This window comes from Strongylocentrotus purpuratus, unplaced genomic scaffold, assembly GCF_000002235.5.
Source record: "Strongylocentrotus purpuratus isolate Spur 01 unplaced genomic scaffold, Spur_5.0 spur5_scaffold_13, whole genome shotgun sequence".
In the NCBI taxonomy this organism is placed as follows: domain Eukaryota; kingdom Metazoa; phylum Echinodermata; class Echinoidea; order Camarodonta; family Strongylocentrotidae; genus Strongylocentrotus; species Strongylocentrotus purpuratus.
This window is the reverse complement of record NW_022145598.1, coordinates 26,597,561-26,608,263: the sequence shown is the minus strand read 5'-3', so window position 1 is coordinate 26,608,263 and position 10,703 is coordinate 26,597,561. Positions and strand designations below refer to the sequence as shown.

Genomic DNA, 10,703 nt, shown 5'->3' with positions numbered 1-10,703 from the left:
TAAAATCTAGTAACGTTTTTTTGTAATTAGGCCCTAGAACTTTTTTATAGCCCACAACTCATAAGTTCAAACTTGGTTATTATATTTTTGGTACATTGTGAGTTATATTTTGGACACTAGGAAAATAATTTTTTGTTGCAAGGATATTTTATTTATGGTGGTCGAAAAAAATGGGTAAAAAAATGATAAATTGTTGTCCAAATTGTATGTGTTCAATGGATTTAACAGGTCATTTTCAGCCAGAAAATGTATACCTTATACACTTCCCATCAATAGTTTTTGAGTTACATACGAGATGAACTATACTGCATAAAGCATGTTGCTGAGTGCATCCTTAAATAAACAATGTTCTTGGCTCAGAAGCTGATCATAGTTTGTCGCAGAAAATATACCCCACTTACCCTGCAAATCTTTATACAAACTGTTACACATTGGTCAATGCTCCCTGATAATTGACTGCAACTGGAAAATTATCGAAGCTGGCAAGCTTTGAGTCCACATTTGATCTGTAAAACTTTATTCACAATTTGGCCTTGACTAACTGGGGATCTGATCATAGATGGTACAAAGTCCCATTTGATCTGCAGACATAACTTAATAGAAACACATTGAACACATGATTATGCTTTAATGGTTATCTGGCCCTACCCAATAGCTGAGTGCGAGGACCTGATTAATTTCACAAAAGGGGCAAATGGTCTACTTTTTGATGATTTTTTTGAAAAAAAGGGTCCAAACTTAGATGAAATTGGACAAGAGTGGTGAGATATTATAAAGTCTAATAAAGGCCAAAGGTCCATGGTAATTGACCAACAGTCAAAACCCAACTGCTAACCAAGTTGTCTCATAAATCAAAATTAGACATGTTACTTTTTACACAATTTTCAATTTCATGGGACTTCACCTGGCCTTGACTAATTGAGGATCAAAGGTGGTAGCTATGTCCCATTTGATCTGCAATGTACTTAAAAATCTAAATTTTGCAAGTAGCGGGCCTTTGACGAGTCAAGTTAGCCATAAGTCCCCATTTGACGTGCAAACTTTAGTTTACACAATGTGGATGCTTCCTCATCAGCTGGAACTAGCCAACTGAGGACCTCGATCATCACAGTTGGCTCTTAAATCCAAACATTATACATAGCGGTCCTTTGACGAGTCATCATGGCCCTGATCAACTGGTGAGCCAAGTAAAGTTGACCAAAAGTGCCCATTTGACCTACAAACTTAACTTTCACACAATGTACACATGCGGATGCTTCCTGGTAATCGGACCCAAGCCAACTGAGGACCTGATCAAAATTGCCCATAAGTCACTAGTTGATTGCAAAACATTACATACTGGCCTATTTAACTGGGGAGCCAAGCAAAGTTGGCCTAAAGTCCCTATTTGACCTGCAAACTTTATTTTACATAGTACACATGTGGATGCTTCCTTGTCATGGTCTAAGCCAACTGAGGACCTGATCACAGTTGGCTCTTAATTCCCAGTTGATATGGAAAACATTATACATCTAGTCCTATCACGAGTCCTATCAACCATGAACCTAATCTAGGGGAAGTGAGCAAAGTTGGAGTTTGACCTGTAAACCTTTATGCACATTGTTACACATGTGATGCTCACTGACGTTGACCATCTGGTGATATGGGAGCTGATAAAATTGACCTGTAAGTCATCATTTAAACTGCAAAACGTTAACCTGGCAAACTGGGGCTTATCAAACAACTTTAGCACAAAAGTTCCCATTTGCCTTACAATCTTCTATACAGTATACATACTGTTAGACACAAGTCTACTCCCTGGCCCTGACCAACTGGGCAGGTAATTAAGTTTTTCCTATTAAGTTCCCATTTGACTTGCAGAACCATACACTGCTTTACACACAGTATGCTTCCTGGCCATGGAGTTAACTGTTAACCTATATAAAGGTGCACCTCTTCCAAAGCACAGCCCTTCATCAAGGAAACCAGTAAGTGGGTTATATGAATAAGAAGCAACCACATTTTACGCATGTCAGTACCTGAAAAGATTTCATCCAAAATTGCGGAGTGTGATGAACATGATTAATTTCACTCATAACAGGTTGAAAATTCACTAAAAATCCAGTGGATTTGTCTTTCTAATTTGGTTTCTAATGAAATCTTTGACTGTTGTCCACCTTTTAGTACGACCCTTCAGGTCTGCATCCATCTTGCAGTACTTCATTATTTTTTCTTTACCGGGCAGTTGGCGTGAGCGTAGTTCTTCTTTAAAGTGTCTGTGTATTGCTTGTTTTTCTTCAGCTGTCCAAGATTGTCTGATACTCCTTTTCTTTCTGCTGGCACCACGGTCACTTTCCTTGTTTGCAACTTGGTCACTCTTCTTTCTGCTTTGCTGCGGCATGCTCATACCTTTAATAGTGAATTAGACAAATAAGTAGGGAAACACAATTAATGTTTCAGGTTCAATGACAGATTTTAAAAAACTTAACCAAATGCAGAAGATGGTAGCTGAGAGAAGAGTGGAATGGTTATATTTTGATTTTTTTTTTAAAGTTACAATTTACATTACTTTTAGCTAGTTCTTCATTTAAAGCTGTCTGCATTAGGAGTGCCATTTAGCCAGAATTCAAACTAAGCGAATGCTAAAATTCAAATAGTGACACAAGGATAATCACCTGTTGAGGGCATCTGGAATAATCAAAGTAAGGATAAACTAGATGGAACTTCGACTGCGCGCATTCGAAAATGATGCCTCCGTCATAGAGCAAGTTTACAAACCAAAACAGAAGAAATTTTTCAAATTCGAATTTCATTGTAATCCATTAACAGGTTCTCAGAATATCGTGATTACAAGCAATTTCTCATATACATATATGACCCTTTGATCTTTGACCTCATGACCCTAAAATCTACTCAGTTCATTGGCTCTGCAAGATGTCCTGAATTAAATAGTAATCCATCTGTCAGTTCTAATGATAAAGCTGTTTTTGCATACATAATGAGCCCATGACATTTGACCTTTGACCTCATGACCCATAAATCTACTCAGTTCATTGGCTCTGCAAGATACATACATGACCTAAGTTTGGCAGGAATCCATCAATCGGTTCTTGAGATAACGCGATCACGAGCTGTTTTTCATACATAATGAGCCCTGTGACCTTTGACCTTTGACCTTGTGACCCCAAAATCTTATCAGTCCATCGGCTCTGCAAGATACATACATGACCAAAGTTTGGCAGGAATCCATCAATCGGTTCTTCAGATAACGCGATCACGAGAACGGGACGGACGGACGGACGGACGGACAACCCGAAAACATAATGCCTCCGGCTACTTCGTAACGGAGGCCTAACAAAGGATATAACAAAGTAATTCATTCACACCTTCATTTTCTTTGTCTGACATCTCATCCATCAAAACAGCATCATCGGGCCTGTTCACTTCGTTGTCAGGATCATCATCAACATCTGGATCTATGTTGCATTCTGAAAAACAAAAAACAAACACAGATTTAACAAGAGCAGGTGAAAAATAACATACATGTACATTATAATCTTTGCAAGGGTAAGTTCATAGCAGACAGCTGTGGATAGTCATCCCTGTTTTGCTTTTCATGTAAACAGCACAGCTGGTACCACAACTACTCTTCAATACAAAGTGTATTTAGAGAGACAATTCTGCAAGTGTCATCATTTTTTTAAAACACATGAGTATCCAAAATATATCAAAATATGCAAATTAGCTCATTAAATGTCATGATTATGCAAATAATGCAATGAAAAGCATCACACAACATCTTGGCACCTCAGTCTGTCACCCTACCAGGTTTCAAATGAATCAGGTATAGCGTTTAGCCTGCAGAGCATTTTTTTTAAGGTTAACCTAAATTGCATTGCAAATAAGCTAATTGAAATTCATGAATATGCAAATAATACAGCTCAAAGCAACACATGATATTGTGGCACCTCACTCTATCACCCTACCAAGTTAGAAGTAAATCGGGCATAGCGTTTAACCTGCGGATCATCCTACCAAGTTTTGGAGTAAATCAAGCATAGCGTTTAGCCTGCGGAGCATTTTTAGAAGGGTTAACCGAAAACGTTAACCGAATCGGTTAATGGAAAGACGGACATAGATAATTTGGATTAGTATGTGCCACCATGAACGTTCAGTAAGGCGACACAAAAATCAAATCACATATTCAAGTATTTGAAATGTTGGCAGCTTCCCATATATTGTATCTCGGATCAATTCTTATTAAAACTGGAGGTACTAATGAAGACATCCCAGTTTGCTTACCAAAAGCATGGAACTTCACAAACTGAAGGATATAGCAAGCATACAAAACTAAGGAAATTATACAATATAAAAACTGTGTTGTATGAGAGTGAAATGAATGATTGAGATGTAACATAAAAGTTTTCTGGCCTAATGTAATCTCAAACTAGAAACCGTTATGATCTCACTAACCAATCAGATATCACTTCAGATAAAAGTAGAAGGAAATGAAAATGGTATGGCATATTCTCAGCCATTCTATCTAGCACAAAACATAAAAAATAGTCATACCTTCATCTGCATCTACACGAACATCATCCAACGTCTTTCCTGCCATTGCCTTTAGGTCTCCCTTCTCCATGCTGAAGAGTACTTTAGAAATCTTTGCTACTTGCAGTGACGCATCTGGCAGGCGGTAGTAGGCTCTGTGGGTTCTTATGTCATGGCCCATGAAGGTGGCTAAAATGTCCACTTCATTATCCTTCAAATTCATGATCTGAGAGCTGATAGCAATGTGCTTCCTGAGTTTTGTCAATCTAAGCTGATCTGGATACTTTGCTCCACACTTTTGGGCATGATTTCGCACTGTATCAGTTGCTCTCAAGTGGCCTCTTCCATCGGGGTTTGCAAACAAGTAGGGATTTCCATCATTGACTACTTGTGACCTTTTCTCCATCAACAAGTCAATGCTGCCTTTCATGTCATCTGTTAGCAAAACGGGTACAGTGTTATTGCATTTCCCATTAATCTCCACCCTCCATACCACATTGCACAACGCCTTTTCCCATTTGGTTAGGCCTTCACCAAATATTCCACCTTCTCCTTTTGTGATACACTTGTAATCACTGAGGGGCATCTTTGAAACTTCTCCCGGACGCTTCCTGTTGAAAACACACACCTGGGTCAGGGTAACCTCAGCCAACTGTTTCCATCTGTCAAGGGTCTCATCACTACTGCAGCTGTTCAGCTTCTGTTTTCCCTCTTTTGTTTCTTTTCTCACATAATTGGACAGTGCAACAACATCTGTTGTCAAAGGAAGCAGCCTTGATGTATTTCTCTTGTTTACTTTTAATGTACGCAGTGCATGTGTGCTTACTTCTGCTTCCCACTTGAGAGTATATGATTTGATGAACTGTTTGCATTTCTTTTCCAAACCAGCATCTGCTTGCAACAGAGCATTTCCCATAAGGACTTTGGCAGCCGTCACCAGTGTATATCCGACTTTCAGTGCCAGGCTAGGTGTTGTGTACAAATGTGTATCCTCATTAAATCCTGCAGCCTTCCTAGTTGCAGCTATGACCTCATTAAATTTGGTAGGACAAATCAAATCTACTAATGAAGCCGATGGGTGATCATTCAATTTTCTGTACTCACGAACCAGTCGTGCAAGTTCACGCAATTTTTGCCGTATATATGAATACTGGTCTTTGTCATGCCCATGCTTCAATGTCAGCCTCTCTGCTACTTGCTGCATTAATCTATCTGATTTCACAACTCTCAATATATCATCATCGACTCCCATTGATAATATCATGTGCACCTTTGGGCTTACTCCTGATGGGCCTGGAAGCATCATTCTACCAGTTTGAACATGTAAGGTTCTTTTTTTCTTCTTGGGTGGTTCACAGGTCTCATCCTCATCCTCAACATCTGGTCGCAATTTACATCTATGAACATGCCTGTACAAATCATCCTTGGAATAGAAAGCATAACAATGACTACATGGCAAATATTCTTCTGGATCCACATCATATTTCGGTCTGTATGCAACAATCAAGGTACCTTTATTTTCTTGAAGGACTTTGACATTGTGACGATAGTTTCCGTAATTTCTCATTTTAGCTAGCAAGTTTGCCTTTTCTTTCATGTCTTTAGTTGCAATCCATTGCTGAACCTCAGTCTCGTTGACATGTTGTGGTGTAAGCAGATGCCTCGGCAGTTTCTTTTGTGGTTGACTACAAAATTTACAGTACTGAGGTTTGTCCCACTTTCTACAGTTGTTGTTTGAAGTGGTCATCACATTAATACTGCAACTGGAGCTTGAGACTTTTGCACTTTGAACACTTGCAGAGGCATGGGCAGGTGAGGTATTAGGTACTGAATGGTCAACAGGCATGGCTTCACTCTCCTTATTATCACTGACAGAAACTGCCACAGAGTTACTTTGACGTCCACGTACAAACCGAAATGGAATGAAATCAGCCTCATCACTGCTACTACCTTCTGGATCAGATTCGGCTTCATAATCACTATCGGAATCATCTCCAGATGGTTCAGATGCGACAGGAGTGTCGTCATCTCCAGATGGTTCAGATGCGACAGGAGTGTCGTCATCTCCAGATGGTTCAGATGCGACAGGAGTGTCGTCATCTCCAGATGGTTCAGATGCGACAGGAGTGTTGTCATCTCCAGATGGTTCAGATGCGACAGGAGTGACGTCATCTCCAGATGGTTCAGATGCGACAGGAGTGTCGCCATCTCCAGATGGTTCAGATGCGATAGGAGTGTCGTCATCTCCAGATGGTTCAGATGCGACAGGAGTGTCGTCATCTCCAGATGGTTCAGATGCGACAGGAGTGTCGTCATCTCCAGATGGTTCAGATGCGACAGGAGTGTCGTCATCTCCAGATGGTTCAGATGCGACAGGAGTGTCGTCATCTCCAGATGGTTCAGATGCGACAGGAGTGTTGTCATCTCCAGATGGTTCAGATGCGACAGGAGTGTTGTCATCTCCAGATGGTTCAGATGCGACAGGAGTGTCGTCATCTCCAGATGGTTCAGATGCGACAGGAGTGTCGTCATCTCCAGATGGTTCAGATGCGACAGGAGTGTTGTCATCTCCAGATGGTTCAGATGCGACAGGAGTGTTGTCATCTCCAGATGGTTCAGATGCGACAGGAGTGTCGTCATCACCGGTCCAGTGAACATTTGAGCCAGATGGTGCAGCATCCAGAACTCCCACCTGAAATTATCGGAAACGGAAACAATTCATGAGTTTAGAAATTAAGAATTAGCCATAATATGCAAAAGTTTTGCATGCATTTCAATTTCGCGAGCAAGACAATTCACAATTTTTTTAAATGCATTTTCGAACATCAATTGGTAATATTAACAAATCGCTAAATTTGAATGCCACTACAATGGCCAATTGCCACTATCCATGGTGTGTAATTCCAAACTCAATCAAAGACATAAAACTTTGATTCTGTAGTAAGATGAGATTCATTTTTAAACAAGTCAACGCAAAGCGTAGCATCCCTCGCAGGGTACAAATGGCCTATATACGTCAGAACAAGTTACCTCCATTGGACTATATTATTATATTTCTAGGCAAGGATTTTCACATATATAATTACCGGTAGGTGTTTTTGCATATTTAATGAGCTATGACCTTTCACCTTTGACCTACATACTCAGAAATCGAAATTAGGCTGTACATGTATTTTGATACCATGTACCTTCATATCAAATTTCATTAAAATCCGTCAAACATTACTCAAGTTATCGAATGGAAACCAGATTTGCATATTTAATGAGCTATGACCTTTGACCTACATACTCCGAAATCGAACTTAGACTTTGTTTTAATACCATGAACCTTCATATCAAATTTCATTAAAATTCGTCAAACATTACTCAAGTTATCGAATGGAAACCAGATTTGCATATTTAATGAGCTATGACCTTTGACCTAGGTACATACTCCGAAATCGAACTTAGCCTGTATTTTGATATCATGTACCTTCATATCAAATTCCATTAAAATTTGTCAAACATTACTGAAGTTATCGATCGGAAACCAAATTTGTTACGAACGGACGCACGCACGGACGGACGCACGCATGGAAGGAAGGACGGACGGCAGCGTTACTATATCCCCTCCGACTTCGTCGGCGAGGGGATAATAAAAGTTTTATTTTTTTTTTAAACCAAAAAGTGCGACAAAAGGCAGATTTTGGCACTTTTGGTCACAATAAAAAAAAAAAAACTTACATAAAAATATCAAGATGAAGAATCTACAAACTAACGGTAGGTAAGAATGACCACAATTTTGACCAAGTTGTGGTAATTCTGACCAATAAATTGCGTAGCTTTCCTGTTAACTATTGAGCAGCACTTTTGGTCAAATTTGAGGTCAGATATGGAACTTATGACTTCTTTCCTTTCCCCAAAAATTGTACTTTCATGATCTTTGCATAATGTTTTGCACACTTTGAACGTTGGCACCCCCCTTTAACATATTTAAACTGATTTTTTGTCGTACAGTGGAATCTCTTTTACACAAAATCGAGCTAAAACATGACATTTATTTTTAACTGTCAAGGTACCTTTATTTACCACTAATCTATGAGACAGGGCATCTAAAGATCTTAAATTGATTTTTAAATTATCAAAATGAGCAGAAATAGAATTTACTTGAGCCCGGGGTCAATTAACGTACTCTCCTATCCCACCTTGGCCTCGCAAGTCGTTTTTGGCTTGCACCTTCTCATTTTTTAACCGATTTGTAAAGAAGGTGTCGAAATGCTTGGTATGATATGCCTCTAAATGAGCAGAAACCTTAAGGATTTTGACCCCTGTATAGCCCACCACTATTATAAAGTGCACCTACTTCTGATATCTGTAATGCACTTGAAGTATCTGCTTGGCCGAAATCGAACTTAGCCTGTATTTTAATATCATGTACCTTGATATCAAATTTCATTAAATTCTGTCAACATTACTGAAGTTATACAGTAGGCTTGCGGTTGCACCATGTGAGAGAGAGAGGATTGAAGTTATCGATTGGAAACCAAAATTGTTAATAGGAAGGACGGACGGACAGCAGCGTTACTATATCCCCTCCGACTTTGTCGGCGAGGGGATAATAAAGCATTACTACAAGATATCAAGAATCCAAGAAATATAATTCAGCATCATACAAAGGTAGGACATGTAAACATGATACAGCTGAACCTCGGAGCGGAACCTCTTTAACACAAAATCAGTAGGACCACAATATTTGTTTGTGTTATAAGGATTTTGTGTTATCCACTTAAAATTGCATACAAAATACATGGTTCGGCCAGATATTTACTTTGTGCTATCAGGGTTTTTGTGTCAACAGATTTTGTTTTTATAAAAAGGTTTCACAATTCACATTGTACATCGCATTTTCCCCTTTTTCATGACATTTGGGCTTTGATCACATATCTTGCAGGGAGGGTCAGGTGAAAGTTTATAGATTATTTTTGGCTAATTACGTTGCAAATTCAATAACCAGAACGTCAATGATGTAGCGCTCATCCGCATCTCGCAACAACAAATATCATAAATTTTATGTGGTACACTTTTGAACTGGTCAAAAAATAAAAATTTGATGCCCTGGAAGGGTTTGTGATTTTTAAATTATTTTTGGAATAAATTTGGCAAACCAAATCAAAATCGGTCAAGAAATGAGGGAGAAGAAGCAATTTTTGTTATTTTTGGAATAAATTTGCATAAATTACCATAAATATTAATGGAGAACAATTTCAAAATTCTGTGTAGAAGTTTAGTGTACCAAAGTTAGCTCTACGATATAAAGCAAACCAAATCAAAATCGGTCGAAATATGAAGGAGAAGCAATTTTGTTATTTTTGGAATAAATTTGCATAAATTACCATAATTAATTAATGGAGAACAATTTCAAAATTCTGTGTATAATTTTAGTGTTCCAAATTTAGCTCTACCAAATAAGGCAAACCAAATCAAAATCGGTCAAGAAATGAGGGAGAAGCAATTTTTGTTATTTTTGGAATAAATTTGCATAAATTACCATAATTAATTAATGGAGAACAATTTCAAAATTCTGTGTAGAAATTTAGTGTACCAAAGTTAGCTCTACCAGATAAAGCAAACCAAATCAAAATCGGTCGAGAAATGAAGGAGAAGAAGCATTTTTTGTGATTTCGAATCAATTTGCATAAATTAGCATAGATAATGAATTTGACGATTCTGTGTCGAATTTTTAAATTCCCGTCCTAGCCCTATCATATGAAACAATCAGAATCAAAATCGGTTGAAAAATAACGAAGAAGAAGCATTTTGAAAACTGTAGACGGACGGACGAACGGACGACGGACGCCACGCCATGGCATAAGCTCATCGGGCCCTTTGGGCCGGATGAGCTAAAACAAGACTTTTAGAGTTATATAGACAATTAGAATTTTGACAATTCTATAGCGACAGAACATCACCATGTTTGAGTTTCTCTTGGACCCGAGAGAAAACACGCTGTAGGATATGGAGCAATGTAATGCACACACTAATGCATAACTGACATTTTGGAAATGAGGTTTTCTTGGGCATATCTACTACATGTATGTCATTAAGAGGTGGTCCAACTCAGGGAATATCCTTAAACATGACATTAATAATAACACTGCCCAATTATTATAAGGACCATTCTAATTAATGGTATA

The 10,703-nt window shown here is 38.6% G+C and overlaps 1 protein-coding gene across 1 annotated transcript; it reads right to left on the bottom strand.

The window, feature by feature from the left end:
• Positions 1-547: 547 nt before the first annotated feature.
• Positions 548-6,619, bottom strand: LOC115923072. Its single transcript, XM_030983255.1, has 3 exons — positions 4,552-6,619; positions 3,366-3,467; positions 548-2,388 (listed from the first exon to the last, which is right to left on the bottom strand). Exons 1-3 carry the CDS (start codon positions 6,374-6,376, stop codon positions 2,093-2,095), a joined length of 2,223 nt encoding a protein of 740 aa, XP_030839115.1. The 5' UTR covers positions 6,377-6,619; the 3' UTR covers positions 548-2,092.
• Between the last annotated feature and the right edge of the window lie 4,084 nt (positions 6,620-10,703).